This window comes from Lottia gigantea, assembly GCF_000327385.1.
Source record: "Lottia gigantea unplaced genomic scaffold LOTGIsca_35, whole genome shotgun sequence".
Lineage (NCBI taxonomy): Eukaryota > Metazoa > Mollusca > Gastropoda > Lottiidae > Lottia > Lottia gigantea.
Genome location: NW_008709190.1, coordinates 2,084,979 through 2,103,745, shown reverse-complemented (window position 1 = coordinate 2,103,745; position 18,767 = coordinate 2,084,979). Strand labels below are relative to the sequence as shown.

Below are 18,767 nucleotides of genomic sequence, written 5' to 3'. Positions count from 1 at the left end.
TAGATGATTTATAGAAAGTCTCGAATTCACTTGTATTTTAATGGGAGATTGTCTTAAATAAAATATTTTGAAGGGATTGTAAAGAGGGACCTCTAAACTTTTTATGTGAATTGGGGAAACTGATAGCATTTCAGTCAGACATCTGTGGATCTAGCAATTCCACTAAACTAAGTCTTTGAGCTTTAGCGTCACTATTGCACAAGGCATAAATAATATCCTAGGGAACATAAAAAGTTCAGAAAATCTTCCCACAATCCCTTAAAGAGAAATCAAAATACATATGGATTGTAAACATAAGAAAAAAAAGGAGACCAATAATACATGATGATAGTGTTGGAGACATCATTGTAAAGGAACAAGTATATTCACATAATTGGTAGGGAAATAACCCACAACCCCATTTAATGATCCTTCGCACCAATTCTCATCAATATGACTTAATAATGTTATAGTATCACCTTCCCGGAAACCCAGTTCACCTTCATTCTCTGGTTCAAAATCATATAAAGCTTCACATTTGGCTTGCTGTTTGTTGGAAACTGAAATTTAAAGGTTAAAATCATTAAGTATTAAAGTTTAATGATCAGATCAAACTGAATGGCAAAGATTTTTGATTTTTGATGACAATATGATTATGGTACAAGATAAATAATTTTCATTGTTTTATTATACTTAATCTACATCTAATTACACCTTTCTTAAAATCAAGTTCACCTTAAAGGACCAGATGTGCCATTTTAGGGGGTTGATTTGAGTCTTGAATATATCTTAATACTTTTTAGAAGTACTACAATTGTACGAATGTAACATAATTCCTTTAAAAATATCTCAAACTAGGAATTTCTTATGAACTATAGATGTCTTTTCTATATGGCAGTGTCTCAAGAAAAGACAACTCAAATTTCAACGGTGAGTTGAAAATATTATTACTGATTGGTTTAGCTAAAAAAATTCCCGTTCGTGAGAATAAGTTATGATTGGTTAAAAAAAAATGGCACATATGTTCCTTTAAAATGTGATTGAAGTAAAAATTTGGTACAAATCTATAGTCATAAGAAACAATTTAATGTTCAAAATCTTGGAAAAGGTGGCAATGTTTAGACTTAACACTTTCGACAGTATTTGATTGACTGAATTTTCATTTTTGGAATATTAGAACGATTTTGAAACTAATATTTGGAATTCACTTTAAACTCATTGGTAAAATTTTATTTATCGACACAAGTGCAAAAATGGTAATATTTCAATAGGTGAATGTTTTAATAAGTTATTTTGGGATGACAACACCTTAACTCACCATCATAATTATTATCAAAATTATTATCAAATCCATCATATCCTATTGTTAGCATAAATTAAATAGAAAAAAAAACACATTATCATAGTAGCCTTGTGTTTAATGACATCAAAAATGGATGATAAATTTATTTCATACTAGAAAAATGTCTTTATAATTTAATCAATCACCACAGAAAAACCTTTTTAATTAACATGCAAAATGAGATCTTTTGTTTTTTATTTTTCTGCTGTTAACTTCACTTGTCAATCATGATCTGACAAACTGTTTAGTAACACATGTTCTAGGAAATTCATACAATCAACCAATCAAAAGCTTTCTTCAATAAACTTGTGAGGAATAATGGGGAATAATAGGCTGTTCATTGTTCAGTTTTGTTTTGTTAATTAATTTTTAACACTGTTTTTGATTGATAAAAATAAATTATGACAACTTTTGACACTTCTGCATCAAAATTCCATTGAACACAATTTAAGGATGCATTTTGTCAGATCACGGTTGGCAGGGATATTCTCTGATTAATCAGATTGCAGAAAAATTAAATTGAACTTAATGAGGAAAAAGGCCTGACATAAGAAAAAAATATTTGAAAATAAGCAAAAATTATTTTGTATTGACAAAAATCTGCCAATGAGCATCAAAGATTACCTATTCAGGCATCCAATCTGTCAAAAATTTAATAATATTCTCATGATACTTAGGGAATTAATCAAGACAAAACTCATGCAATTTTCATTGAAATGCAAATTTGTTTCAAATCATGAGAAATTAATATTTTTCAAATTTGCATTACGAAACAAAATTATATATAAAAAAATAAATTAAAAGCATGCTCTATCAAATAAACTAGAACTAATTCTGCACTTGCAAATAATAAAAAAAATTATCAATCTTAAAAATACTTTTAAATGCAGATAATTTCAACGGTAAGCTGTTAACACTTCTAATGAGAATTAGGTACAATTGATCTAATGGATGTTGAGCCTTGTCCCTTTAACAATATCTTCTATAATTTAGATTTTAAATTCAAAGAAAACATGTCAAAATTGACTGTACAGTCCTAAAAGGGATTGTAAAGAGGTTTCCTAAATTCATTATATTTATCAGGGACACTGATAGCATCAAAAATCAAGACGTCTGATTGAAAATTGGAATGGTGCAAATTGATGCTATCAGTGTCCCTACACAATAAAAAAAATTAGAAAACACCTTTACAATCTTTTTAACTTCTTTTTCAAGTTTTCAAGCAAGATATAATGAACAGCATGACAAATCAAACATAGCATAATCCAAATAATAAAAAACAAAACAAAAAAAAATAACATGCATACCCGATTGGTTATAATTAGGAGGTGCAGAGGATCCAAAATTGTAGCTACCTGAATTACCCATATTATTATCATGTGGTGTTTCATATAGTGGTGATGGTGAGGGGCTACGTCTAAATGATGAAATACGTTTGGGGATATGTTCATTTCGAGGTTTATTAGCTGCTTCATTTCTCCTGAAAAAAAAATATAACGGTTTATTAAAATGTGTAACCATAAAAAAAATAAAAAATATATATTCCTATAATGTTCGACCATTATTGTATTATTGAAATATCAACTCCAAATGCAACTTTGACTCTGATTTGAAGAAAATTACAAAAAGTTATTATTTGTTAATGAGATTTTACAGAAATTTTTTTTTATTCTGTATGTAATTTTCATGAGAAATGTTTTGGAAGGAAGGTTAATGCTAACTATGTATACTATTCTAGTACAAGGGAGGTAATTCTATTCTTTGTGATTGATAGGTTCTGCAGGTTCTGAAATCATGGAATTGACCGAGAAATTTAGTAAAACAGGTTGGACCAGAGTTCAGAATGTGTTACATGTATACCAAAAAAATTAGGAACCCAAATGTGGTTGCACTGTTGGACCAAACAACTATTGAAAAATACATACTTCTCTTCCAATGTTTCACATAATGATTGTAATGCTTCCATGGCTTGTCTATGATAATTAGTTTGGGCCTCTATAAATGCCTGAAGCTGTGCTATTTGTTCCACCTGAAAAACATTCATTAGGATATCAATTGATAAACCTTAAAACATCTTTTAACAAAAGGATATATTACTGATGAGCCAGAATTAAAGTTGGGACAATGCTAAACTCTTAAGAATCATTATATAGAATTGAACAAGCCATGGTTTAGTAATTTCGAAAGTACTTTCTGACTACCATGATTTCTGAATTGAATTTTGCCAATCGTTTGCCAATGAATTGAAATATCAACTACAAAATACTATTCAGAGTTTTAGATTGTTTTTGGATTGCTGAAAATGTCAACCAATGGAAAAGTTATTATTTGTAAACATAATTTTACAGAGGGGACATTTTTAGTCCTAAAAGTAGGTCAATTTCACGTGAGTTTTCTGGGAGGGAAGTGAGTCGATTTTAAAAGTAAAAATACTGAACCATGGACCGAAGAAATTCTAAGACAAATGGCATACAGTTATAAATTTTATTTTGAGTATCTATGTCAATTCAATTCAAATTCAATTCAAAGCTCAACATAGTCAGAATAGTTATATTTTGAAGTTGATATTTAAAACCACTACAGAGAAATTGGCATTGTTTGATTTACCAGAGTACAAAAACAGTAGACTAAAAAAAGCTCACTCTTTTCTTTACAAAAAAAAATTGTTTCTCACTGGATTTGATGTTTTTGAATATTGTCTAACTAAATTTATTGTTAGTATATTAATAATTGATGTAGTTATAATAAAAAATGGAGAAACAATAGATGGATACCTCATTATCTAATAAATTATTCATGGCTGTTTCAGTTAATGTTTTAGTTTCATCAAATTTCTCTTCCGCCATACTCAAATCATCTTCTGTTACATTTGCTCCTATAAAAACAACATTTCATTTATATCCAATAACAACATTCTTTAGTTTTATAGACACAAATCCAACCATAATACTCATCCTGTAGTGCAGAGAAAATTTTTGATTTCTAATTGGATTTTTATGGTGAATAATATGTTTTTTGATAGAGGAAAATCAACAATATGGTCTAGATATAATTTTGGTCACTTTTATAACTCATAAAAAAGGCTACCCATTACTTTTAACATTTCTAATTTATATTTCATTAGAGGTGCGAACATACAAGCGATCTTGGTCGGACACTTTTGTCAACTGGCACAGGCACGAGACAAAAATCTTCTGTCAGTCGTTTTCCACCTTGTTGATAATCATGTGCGGAGCATGCAATTGAAAGGAAAAGGAATCTGATTGGATGATGATGGTCTTTCTTGCAGATGATAAAACTATCGGAGACAATTATCAAACTTGTTGGCATCATGATAATCTTGTCGTGGAAGCACGGGAACAAGCGAGATTTTACTGAAGATTCAAGCCGGCAACAAAAATCTCTGACCAAGACCGCTTTTGTGCCCACACCATTAGTGGACACAAATTTTAGAAACTTGGGGGAACAGATAAGACTTCACGAGTAAGCTATATCGTGATCTTTTTTTTTTATGTGGTAAAAAAATTTCAAAAATTTCTGCAATCAAAGGATTGAATATTATGGACATCTACAAAATATGGTATATAATTTAATTACATATAAATGATTAAAACGAAATAAAAAAATTTTAATTGAACTTTAACATAAACTTAAACTCTGAACTAGGTTTTAGAATTTGAAGTTAAGTGGTGTCATTTGATAAAACTACTTCTGTTATTATAACAGGAAATAATGGCCATGTACCAAGATTACAGTTTTAATTTTAAAAGCCAACAATACATTTCCTTTTTCTTTAAATTATTTATAATGACTTTAAACTTGACCTGGATAAATCTAAACAAACAAAAACCACATGCATAATTCAAATCAACAAAATAAATGGCATGCCAAAAGAATTACAAAGTTCATGCATAACTGTTATCCAAAAAAAACTATACACTGCAAACATGCATAACATGTCACTGTGTTTTGTATTAACTTAAGAATTGTAAATATTTTATTGTCCAGTAAGCTCATATATATATATATATATATATATATATATACTAGTAGAACATTATATACTAAAAACCACCAGCCCATAATATTTGGCAATAGACCTATAGTACTGAGTAAGCTATATATAATAAACATTCTTTGATATATACAGAATGCAAGAGATAAGTACTATTCCAGTATGCTATACCACAGACATGAAGCTTGACTCTTTTCCTTGCTAATAATGTTCATAACCTACAACCTGATGTCCTACTAACCCTTGAGGACCACCAGAAAGGCACCGGTCAATCCTTTTGAAACATTTCATAGTAATTATGGTCATTCAAAACAACTGGTGACAAAAAAACGTAGCGATTTAAATTGGGTTGAGAAACCAGGATGCATTTACACTTCAGAATGCAAGACATCACTCTTACACAAAATTTGAATGATAGTTTTGTAAATGAATTATGAGCATTATGACTTCATAACACGAAGTCAGCCTAGCAAAAACATAGCCATTAATATTTCCTTTACCCACCAGCTTTCATTTGACTATCATAGGTTTCAAGGTTACAACCAGGAAGATAAGAATTGCGCATGAACTTAGTTTAGTATGTATTGTGTCAAGCAGAAATATCCACTAAACTAGCTGACAAAACCAAATCTGTCATAATTTAAATCAAGCCTGATACTCTACGGTTTACTTCAAGACAATTCTATTCAAATGTACCAAAATTTTCATCCAATACATGCACCTACAGCACAGTTAGTTAGAGCATTGTTTTTTTTACATGACGTCATTTGCTTGGTTAAGTTGAGCGAATGGCAGCTGTGGCTTCTGATCTCAATAATTCCAGTCGACCCAGCTGTTAATGGGTACGGATAATGTGGAAAAGATCAATGCCAAGAGGTTTGGTCAAGGATCAGCTGGTAGAAAGGATCCTTAACTGTGAATCCAAGTTGTTATCCTTGTAAAATATAGTTGTTTCTTCCTTTCTTAATTTTTAACAATATTTTCACAAACTAACCACAATTTTGCCAGGACAGTGATATTAGGTAACTCTTTTTTAAATTTCCAACTGTCAAGGGATCTTTAACATGCACACTCTGTATATTGTCCCATCAAATCACAAGACACATTCCCAAGTCAGCTTCTGTAACCTATATCACTGACATACGGTATCAGTAAGCTTATAACATAAATTGAGCAGAATAAATTGCATACCATACCATAATAAAAGAATAAAGCAGTTAGAAAATATGGAGAGAGGTCATGTAGTAAATAAAACATATAAATAGCAGGAAATTTGAGCTTTATCTGCCAGTAGATGGATCGTCAGACAAGACGTCTGATTTGAAATTTGAATGGTGCAAATTGATACTATCAGTGTACCAGTGATACACACAAAAATTTAAAAAACTTTTTAACAATCCCTTTAATAGAAACTGGTTAAGCAAGTGGCCTATTTTAATGACTGTTTTACACCAACTCTTCTATTTACTTTAGACCAAATGAATTGCTATTTAGATTTACTGGTAACCAATGTATAGTCACCTTACATAACCTCTCTTATGACTAAATGTTTAATAACTAAGAACCCCGAGCCTTTATTAGAGTATATAAGGTAAATTAAAACTAGATAATAATACTACCTGCGACTGTATAAACACGGCCATGCAGAGAAAAATGTAATGTTTGTTACATGAAATAAGGTACAGAATAGTTACTGAATCAAGTAAAGTTTCTATTTTTGGGGGAAAAAAGGTGAAAATGACTTAAATTTGAAAAACTTTGAAAAGAAAATGATTACAACAATTGAATGAATCTAGCTAACATGATATAGGAACTACAGTAACTAAATATGATGAAAGAAGATTTAAAAGCAACCACCACCTTGTGCAACGACACATATACTAGAACACTAGAACACAAAAATCTCTACAAAATACTCTTTTGATTCATTTATTTACAGTTGTTATTATACTGGAATTGAGATATTGCTTGATATGTTTATTTATTCTTAAACAAGAATTGAGATATTATATACTTATACTATAAGTTATTTATTTGTACTTTTAGAAGAATTCAGATAATGCTTGATATATATTTGTACTTTCAGAAGAATTGAGATATTGCTTGATATTTATTTGTACTTTTAGAAGAATTCAGATAATGCTTGATATATATTTGTACTTTCAGAAGAATTGAGATATTGCTTGATATATATTTGTACTTTTAGAAGAATTGAGATATTGCTTGATATATATTTGTACTTTTAGAAGAATTGAGATATTGCTTGATATATATTTGTACTTTTAGAAGAATTGAGATATTGCTTGATATACATTTGTACTTTTAGAAGAATTGAGATATTGCTTGATATATATTTGTACTTTAAGAATTGAGATATTGCTTGATATACATTTGTACTTTTAGAAGAATTGAGATAATGCTTGATATATATTTGTACTTTTAGAAGAATTGAGATATTGCTTAATATATATTTGTACTTTTAGAAGAATTCAGATAATGCTTGATATATATTTGTACTTTTAGAAGAATTGAGATATTGCTTGATATATATTTGTACTTTTAGAAGAATTCAGATAATGCTTGATATATATTTGTACTTTTAGAAGAATTGAGATATTGCTTGATATATGTTTGCACTTTAAGAATTGAGACATTGCTTGATTTGTTTATATACTTATACACAAAATCTAATTTTAATTTGAATATTACCTTCTGAAATACAATTCTTTAAATTAAATCTATTTCACTAATTTCAAGAGGGTTACACTTAATATATATGCTTTAGGCATTGGAGAACCAATTTTTCCTATACATAAATCATTATTACCTTATTAGAAGTTGTTTTCTTATTATTTCCTAATAACATTATCTAATCAAATACCATAGCCTACAGGTTAATACCTAATGAATTAATTAATATAAGTGATATATAGATCAGTTTTATATATCTCATAGATTGAGTCATTATCTTATAATAATCATATAACCTTATTATTAATAACATTTTTATATTAAAAGGGTGTTAAAAGAGCTTATATTAACATCCGATTATGAAACCAAATTTCTCTTTGTGGGGCTTAAAAATCAAAAACATAACTAATTAATCCAGAACACTGATTGGTTAATATTGTGGAAGTGATCATTTTGACCAATCAGATCTCTAGATCAAGATTTCTTCATGTGATATGAGATTATTATATACAATATGTTATGTCAACAAGACTCTAAATTAAATGCAGATCTATGTCCTTTTGAAGTTTTAATCCCAGATTACTTCACAAATTTCAAGATCTTAAGAAGTTTTTGAAATAATCGTGTTCAGTCAAACTTTGATCCACTTTCAAGATTGTCACAAATATACTCTAATAATCAATGCAAAACTTTCGCTAGAATTATTGAGTGACATAGACCTAGAATGGTCTTTTTTCTTCTGACTCTAATCCAGCTGACAACTGTCAAAATATCCATCAGAGGCTGGAATAGAGTCAGATGTTTCGGACTAGAAATTGTCCTGCATAAGAAATTTGTCCTATAGATTAACTCAAAGAAAAACATCCCCAAAATTTTGACATGCACTGCACACGAACCTTTCCATCCATGTTCCCCCCCCAGCCCCTCACCTCCTCCAAATATTTTATTTTGATTGATATACATGTAGCTTTAATGAAAACAAATGGACTGTCAAGTAATGAATGATACAAGGTGTGAGTACTGCCAGTGAACTAGAATGTATTTATTGTGTTCTTAAAAAAATCAATATTTTACAACAAAAGTATAGCTGGAAAATTAGAACCAGCCACTAGACATAATCATTCATGTATAAGCTTTGTTGCAATTATTTCACAGCATGTGGTGAAAACAATGTTCTCAGAACTTATTGGAAAATATTGACTAGCAGCAAGTGAGGTACAGCCAGAATAAGACAAGTGTTATCACAAATGCACTGGTGGAGGAGGGCTCGTTTCAACCAAATCTAATCAAAATTAGATTAAAAAAAAAGAAAATTTCTGATATTTTTGTCTCCATTGTAATCTAACAAGTTTTCTATCACAGTTTTGTTCTGATGATGATAATTGTAACCAATTAAAGCATGTCATGACCTGATGCTAGACAGAACATTGACAGAATGTGGGATATTGAAACCCTTACTGGATTATACTCAATATATATTATATAAAGATACTCATATCTATTTTTTTTATCTCCCTGATGAAGAGTTTAATTGTCTCTGTCTTATATGATAAGAATTAAAATGAAAGCTTGAAAGACCATAACCATGAGATAGAAAGACATGACAGTTATTATAATAAAATGTTTTTTAGTAATATGAAATACTTAGCTAATGACATCAATAACAATATCAATTTGAAGTGTAGATAATATCATATGACACTTACCGCCTAAAGGAAAGAAAAATGAATGAAAAAATTAAATAAAGTTCAAAAATGAAATAAAAAGCAGTTGAACACTAAAGAACATATTATACCTTTCCAAGTCCCCTACAGTTTTCAATAAAAATGTGATGTTCTTTTAAGCATTGTAGATTTTCAGAATTTTGAGGCAAAAATTTCCCTTTGGATTTTAGAATATGCTTCACAATAAACAAATTTCATAATTTTATCGAAAAATTCAAAAGTCAGATGTAAAAACAAATGGATTTGGAAATGTATGAGAAAAATGTAATTTATCCAAAGGCAATGTCAGGCATATTTTTTGTTTTTTTCTTTTTATTATTATTCATATTTCATAAAAAAAAAAAAAAAACAAGCCAACAGAAATCTTTCAGTAATTAAGCACATCAAATTTGAAGAACTTGAGCGTTCGGGGATTTGATTCTCAACCAATCAGATTCGCTTAAACTAAATATCATGCGAAAAATTATTCTAAAAGGTCACTGATTCTAACGCCCACAAATTTTCAAGTTAAAGTGTAATATCTATGTTTAAAAGTAGCATCTTAAAGTAAGACCAATATATCATTTAAAGGGATTGTAAAGACATTTTCTAAATTCTTCATGTGTATCACCACTGATAGCTTCAATTTGCACCATTCAGAACCATAAGATATCGGAATGAAAATTGGAAAGGTGCAAATCGATGCTATCAGTGTCCCGAATACACATAAAAAGTTAAGAAAAACCTCTTTACAATCCCTGTAAATGATATAGTGGTCTTACTGTGTCAAGGAAGTTGTCTCATAAGCCTTCATAAATTGAGAAAGATAATGAAGAAAACACTAGAAATACTCCTGATATTGCCTTTCTATATATGATAAATATAATATCAAAATCAAGTTTATTAACAAAATCGAACAGGTCAGTAAATATACTAGTGAATAAAGATGAACAAATCTCTAGTAATCTACTAATTAACTAATCAATTAACAACTAATTAACACATACCTTTTTCCTTCTTTCTTCTTTTACAATCATAATCCAATCTTCTACCTGACAATTTTTTACGATGATGCTAAATTTTAAAAATAAATATCGTGGAAAAATTTTGCGTAAAATTATCAAATGATATTTGGAAACAAAATTTCACAATTAAAAAAAAATTTGTCTTAAAGTGATACTACATCTTAGAATGAACATAAAATTTAAGAATTTTAAACTTGGCGAATAATAGCCAGTAGATATACCTGGTGTCATAAGTAACATAACAGAATCCTTATATAATCCGATAAATCAAAAAAACTTAATAATTATCATAAATATGCAATTAACTATTGAAAAACGCTTAATATCAAAATTAAGCGTTTTTCAATAATTACTTAGTTTTATAAATTTTCCAATTTTCCAGATTTAAAGGGATTCTGTTGTAACTTTATGACACCAGGTAAGTTAACTGATGAATATATACTCATATTGACCATTTCGAGAACTTAAATTTTATGTTTATTCTAAGATGTAGTATCACAGATGCAAATGACAGAAAATGCCAGGAAATGAAACTTACAGAATCAAACATGTTTTTTTTTTCAAATTGAAATGAATTGATAGGTTGTTTCCTCAAGTTGAAATATGTGGTTTTGTGGAATATTGGAATATTGCTACAATGATAATGGCCTAAGAGGTCCTGCACCTCAAAGAGTTAGTCTCTGACCCTCTCCCAGGCAACTAGCCATCAAAATTATCTGTTGGTGCTGGTAGAACGGTCATGATTTCTTGGACTACATCAGCATATGAAGGATAAATCCTTTGTAATAAGAACATTATATGTGTGATTTCAATCAAGCCCACAATCAAAAGAAACCACAATTTGCACTTGAGAAAAAAAAGGATCTCTTTTGATCAAAGAAAGATAAAAAACATGTCTAATGTCTATAAATCAACTCACATTAACTTCCTTAATTTCTTTCGATAACAATTGAGTTAGAGGATCTAAGAAAGTTTGTTTGACGTTATCTTCCAAACTATATTTGACTTCTGCTAAATGTTTAAATATTTCACCACTTTCCATTAAACTTTGACCTTCAAATGCAATAGATATTTATTAAATTATGATGAGGGGATTAGAAAATATGTAAAACTGCAATGAAATGATAAATGATGGAAGGACTGTTCAACAGGGCTTGAAAAAAATAATCCATTACTAGTTTAGATAACCATTACATTACAGTATGTCCTAAAATCAGAGTTTAAATTTGGAGAATACCGCCAATGGTATGCATCTGCCCATATATAACCATAAGATAAGGCCAATGGTAAGCATCTGCCCATATATAACCATAAGATAAGGCCAATGGTAAGCATCTGCCCATATATAACCATAAGATAAGGCCAATGGTATGTATCTGCCCATATATAACCATAAGATGATTCAATGAAATAAATTTGAAAAAAAAAAATCCTCCATTCAATAATTTTGTTGCATTTTATATCATTTAACAAAATATAATACTAAGTGCCCACTTCCGTATTTCCACAACTCCCTCCCTCCCTCCCTCTGACAATTTCCTGGCCCCTTCTTGCCTCCTGTGCATGATTCCTAAAAACGACACTGGCACGTGTCACTAGCAGGGCAGGGTAGGCTTACCCTTATGGAGCAACTGAGGCTACACTGTCATATGTTAGCTAATCAATAATCACAGAATTATTATTCAAATTTATCACAGTAGTAACTAAAAACAAATGTCACAACTTCTGCTGACTAATGAATAATAATCTAATAGTATATGACCTAGTGTTTTGACCTAAACACTAGAAGTTAATGATCCATGTTATGTGACCTTAATAAATTTGTTTTGTTTCACACATATATTACTTAATAGATAACATCATTTACATTATAATGTAATAGAGAACTGGCTAGACAAGTTAGATGATGACCTACAGCCTATAATTGAGAATTTCATTGTCTGGATTTTTTAATAACTAACTAAATCTAAGCTTTATAAGCTATAAGCATAAATGTTGATCATATTTTTGGTATATATATATGAAGTCATCTTCACAATGAAAAGCTAATATGCACTTCGTACATTTACTGCAATATTCCTTGATCACGGAATGCAGCAATTTCACTGTACGCTGCAGATATAACCAATCAGAGCCCTTGTCAGAAAGGCTGTTAATATTATGGTCTTGTGTTCACAGACTTTCTGTCGAGTCCTCTGATTGGCTGTATTCGCTAGCATACAATCCAATCAAATTGCTTCTTTTACAAACTTCCATGATACAAGAAAGGTGACTATTGAAGTCAAGATATAAGACTAAGTTGTTAGTAGCTTGACATTGTGAAGATAATTTGAGGTGAGATCAGCTGGCTTGGGCAATTCAAAGTGTCTTCTATTGTGTTGCAGTCAAAATGATTGAAGCATTCATATGGTTAATGGTCTATCAGAATAAATTTTTAATGGAAAGTTGAACACTTGCTACTCTTGGCAACAAATAGAAACTTTTTCAGCCATTTTAGTCACCAGCGCCATCTGGTACTCTAGTAAATCCAACAATTTATCAGACACTCCAAGAGGCCCCCTGCTTGCTATTAAGTCCTTCAAAACATAGTTGTTCTAGGATACAGCCACTCGCAAGGTCAACCTTTTCCCCCTTAATAAATGAGGTAACATTTTGGATATCTGAATGTACAGGTATCAATTCGAAATTTCAAAATAAAAAATATCAACTTACCAAAAACGGAATCTTCACCTAAATCCTTCCCATGTTTAGACATATGTTCACCTAATATTCCTTCTGGTTGAGGGTAGGGGGCTATTTTTCCTTGACCCCTAATCTTAGATATGGTATGCATTGTGCTTAATTTAGCTCTTGATGCTGAAATAAATCATTTTATAAACCAAATATTAATTATTTTCTTATAATCAATTTCTTTTTCTCTTATTTAATTACTGCTTTACTATATAGTTCATTAATCAAAGACTTCAAAATCTTGGATACTTTTATTAGGCTAGGATATAAGACTACACAATAGGCGTCGCTTACCTGGGTTTGGTTGGAGATATTCCTGAGTCTTAGCTATAAGGTCTTGAACCAAATTACCCATAACATCAATTTTCTGAAAAATGAAAAGATTATTTGAAGAGGAAATATTACTAGTATGTTAATTGTAGACAAATTACTTCCCTCATTTTGTCATTTGTCTTATGAATGTTTTAACTCATTTTTTTTTTCAAGATAAAGTCAAGTGAGATCAATTGTCTGAGCAAAGTAAAACGTTTTTTGAATTCTTTCTATTATTTTTCTGAGATTTGGAATAGCAGCCTCAAAATAATACCGGTACTGATAGTCTTAAAATGACTTTGCTTTGATAAAAGTATAAACATAAGCACATATTATGTCTTCAAAATTTGCTTTTACAGAGGCCCATTTTCAGCCAAACTTTTGGGTTGAAATTTCTAAGAGGGAAATGAGTTTCTTTTCAATGTAAACTTACAAATGAGCATATTTTTATCAACGCAAATACATTCTAAGTACTATTTTGAGACTGATATTCCAATTCTCTTAAAATATATCAAAAAAATTCAAAAAAACTTTTTAATTTGCACAGACAATAGGCCAGCTGCCATTATTTTTCTCTTTTTTATTCCTGCCATTGTAATGTAGGCCTGAACAACTGGATGAAGTCAGATGAAATCGCATGTGACAGACCAACTGATGGTGTCAAGCTATATAAACTCCACATGCATGCCTTGTAAGGTAATTCTGTTGTATCCTGCTCTAATCTGTCTAGCCACCTCTCCAATAATTGAATTTTTTACAGAAGTGGTTAAAGGGTAACCAAGAGCAAAAATAATTCTATCTAAATAATCTGTAAGACAGACTACAATAAATATACTACAAACAAGGAAGACATTATATAACTTCCCCTTTTATATTTAAAATACATTTATAGGTGATTTCATATCAACCATTCTACTTACTCTTTCCATTTCCATAAATTCATCATCAAGCTCTGTTCCTTTAGCACCACCAATTTTTTCACTCATATACTAAAATTAAACATATAGCCATCTCACCAAAATGTCTGAAGCATTTTATAAAATACACAACATGTTGGCATATAGATTCTATATATATTTTCTTTACCTTAGTTAAATTTATCATTTTTTGCTTGAGTCATATAACACATTCAAGAAAAAAAAGTCATAAAACACATATTGAGTCTTGAGTCATGCAATTACAAAATTTGGTGGGGCAATTGATTTATAAAAACTTTTTAGGCTGATCAGTTATATCAGCTTGATATAATCTCATTTATGCAGTCTTATTAACTGACATGCACATAGAAATACTTATTACTATACTATATACCTAGATTAGATTGCTATAAGATATAATTTAGGCCTAGGCAAAGGTCTGAAGCCAGTGTTTATTCCTCAGTATAGTACACAGTTTAGTCCTATTTTCAAATGATAGTATTAAAATCAATCACAGCATATCAACATAATAATGAATAAAAATAATGGCAACTGTGTTATAAAGTGTCTACAGTCAAAACACCTTAACAATGAGATACTTCTAGATGAACTTCTACAGAAACAAGGTGTGAATTTTCTTCAAGTATTGTAGCCTAACCACCCATCAGTCTACACAAATTATTTGTTAATTATTACTCAGTCAAAACTCATGTTCTCGAGCTTGTGCCGTTGTGGCAATATCAGAATTTCTAGAAGAGTTGTTTATCCTTCATTCGCTTCCTTACTAAAACCACATATTTCTAGACTCATACTTCAAATCAAGTGTTTATTATAGCTTTAAGTGAAGAAATACAAACCTGGTTGGCTTTATTAAATTGTTTCTTTAACCCAGCAAACGACATTTTGACAGAAATGATTAACAAATGTCACTCAACAAACTGGTCATTACACCTACTGGATTTCCCTCATGACGTCACATCTACCTCGCAGTAATTGACAAAATAAATTAGTTAAAATCTAAAATTTAATTTCAGTTATGTATTGTTTTGTCATAATATAACTTGAAAAATTCCATTAATATCTTGTAAAGGTAAATTAGAAACCAATTAAATTAAGCGAAAGTTCTGATCGGGTTGTTTCATTCCGAATCACGTCAAAATTGGTTTTGTGACTTAAAACTTCAAAACAGGTGCTCTCTAACACGATTAAAAAGAATATTTGCTTAAACGTAAATAGGCTGGAAATGTGTAGTTCTATTTTAATAAGATTGTCATTTATTTTGTAAATTCTTGTAAATATTGGTTCATAGACCTTATCCGTTTAGGAATTTATTTGAGTGAAACAACCCGGAAGCAAGTGCTCTTCTAGATAACGCGGGAGATGTCAACAACAACATTCGCGCCAACTTATGATTATTTTTTGGGGTATTTGTTATTTCCCTCAAAATTATAGCAAAAAGAAATAATAATGCAAGAGTTGTAATTTTCACAAATTATCCCTCAAATATGGATGACAGTGCACTGAATACATCAGGTGAGAATCGAATTTGCCGAAAGATAAAATACATCCCTGCACGGCTGCAGTGCTGCTGCGGTGGCTGGTGTCTTACCAGTGGCAAACGAAATACAAATAATGCCCAGTGTCCTCACTAGTGCAGAGATGGCAGTTTTTATGCAGCAAGTGAAGTCGAGGATAATAACTAATCGGGCATTAGTTAGATTGACAGTTAGCTATTGTATTCTACAACCTTGTGACTGACAGATGGGAATGGAACCATTATGCCTAATTATTGTACTTGTCGGCCAAATCAGAGCGTACGGTCAAGGCCTGTTGGACTTGGGGGATGGGGGCTGCCCAGAATGAGCAGAAATTGCCAGAATAGGATTTTTCCTACGATTCACTTTATTTCTTCCTTGTAATTTAATCAATTGTCACATTGAGTAGAGAATTCTGGCACTGTTGGAGTGTTGCAGCCAAGTTTCATATAGATAGCTCAACGGGAAGGGAAAGGGGTCCAAACTGCAACAGTTCCAGAATTCTTTGTTATATTTTATTAGTAACAATGGAAGACATTTCTGATGTAAATGATGCCCCTCCTATGAAGAAATTCAAACAGGGTAAGCTTATGTTAGGTTGTTTCCTCGTCTTGATCTTAAAATTTTGAAAAGCAGATAAGCTTCCACTTTGCAATGATTTTCATGATTCTTCAAAATGGATATATGGAGCTGTCATAGCCAGAAGGAGAGTTGCATCAGGGTAGTAAATGCCAAAATGCAGAAAGCATTAGTGTACCAGAATGGAGAGCATGTCCTGCATAATATAACACTTGCTTTAGCTTTGACTTACATGTAGAGTGGAGCGATCAAAGATCGTCTAAATAAAACATAGGATAGAAGCCTATTTTTTTGTATTTTTTTTTTTTAAAAGTTTATGAGAAGATTGTTGTTTTAATTTCCCATCTGTACAGCTAAGAGACCATTCCATTTCATATTTCAAGATTTTATGGTAACTAATTAATAATTATTTGATCTCAATCATTTCAGTTTGTCTGCCATTCAAGATTTTAGATTCCAAGACGCAGAATAAAGGTGGGAACAAGAAGAGGAAACTGTCTGATCAAGAATCACCAAGTGCCAAACCGCCAAAAACTTTAAAACAAGTTGTTAATAATGATAATAATAACAAAACTCGGGTGGTAGAAAATGACCCGGAAGTGAGTTCTAGTTCTGAAGCTGACCACTTACCATTGAATATCAGTGTGAAGCCTAAGACTGTCAGGAACAACATTCTAGAACGTTTCGTGCGGAAACCAACTCAAGAAGAAAAGGAGATTACGTCCACCATTGATGTTGATAAATGTGGGAATGATGGTGTCCATTCTACAAGTTTACAAACTCCGGAAAAAGGTCTGCTGAGTTTGAAAGGAGAGCAGTTACATTCAAACAAGACAAGTACGCCAAAATCGTGCAACAAACTAGGCTTCACGGTGAAGAAGGCTGATTCGAATACGGATGTCAAGGATAAGAAAGAATCCAGTAGTATTGAGGATGATATTGTGGAAATATCAGATGGTGATGATGAAAAAGAAGAAACTGAAAATGAAATGGATAAATCTTTAGATAAATCGTCCAGTTTAGATGAGAGTAAGATAGACTTATCATTATTATCGTCACCTGGTAAAAGTTCTAATAATGGTTTAGATAGTTCGGTATGTGAAACACCAAAATCACAACCAAAAACCGATGGTACTCCTGGTGTAAAGAAATCCGCATCTAAGGTACTGTCAATCTCCATTCATTTCATTTATTTATAGGGCTCGAATAAATCTGTTGCAACTTTGACAATTGTCTCATGAAAAAGAATCATTTGGGGTTGATACCGAGCACAATCAAAAACTTAGAAAGGTTTCATTCGTTCCATCGAAAAAATGAGGATTTATTAATTCATATTTAAGCTTTCTGAAAAAAAGAAGCAAGAAAGAGCTGAAATGAGATTAAGGATTAAAGAACAGAAAGAAAAAGAAAGAATGGAAAAGAAATTAATAAAAGAAAAGGAAATTCAAGAGAAGAAACAAAAACAAGAAGAAGCAAGATTAGAAAAAGAAAAATTAAAAAAAGAAGAAAAGGTTTGTTAGCCAAAAGTACTTTATATGAGACTGTGATCCCTTTTCCATATTAAAGGGACAGATGCGCTACTTTTGGGGGTTGATTTTAGTCTTGAATATATGTAAAATAGTCTTCACACTATCACTGATTGGCCTAGCTAAATATTTCCAGTTTCTGATTGATTGAAAAAAATGGCACACCTGTCAATTTAATAATGAAAACCAATGAAGTTTTTATCTTAAACATTATTTCTTTAATTTGTGACATCAAAAGGTAAATAAGTAAGCTTTTGTCATTTGTAGTATAGAACTAAATGCTTAAATACAATGCAAGGGCACTGGATGTGTGAATTTTTGTCCAAACTAACCTTCGCTCTTAATTACAACTGAAATATTGTGTTTTGTTGTTCAGGAAAAGAGGGAACGTGAAAAACAAGAGAAACTTGAAA

At 30.8% G+C, this 18,767-nt stretch overlaps 1 protein-coding gene across 1 annotated transcript; it reads right to left on the bottom strand.

Annotated features, from left to right (window-relative positions):
* Window positions 1-342: 342 nt before the first annotated feature.
* On the bottom strand, window positions 343-15,616 carry LOTGIDRAFT_162739 (hypothetical protein; the record flags this gene model as incomplete). The annotated part of the gene is made up of 11 exons (XM_009058740.1): window positions 343-539; window positions 2,629-2,801; window positions 3,247-3,350; window positions 4,096-4,196; window positions 9,734-9,736; window positions 10,738-10,804; window positions 11,675-11,808; window positions 13,468-13,611; window positions 13,780-13,852; window positions 14,718-14,786; window positions 15,572-15,616. 11 exons carry the CDS (start codon window positions 15,614-15,616, stop codon window positions 343-345), a joined length of 1,110 nt encoding a protein of 369 aa, XP_009056988.1.
* Window positions 15,617-18,767: the final 3,151 nt, after the last annotated feature.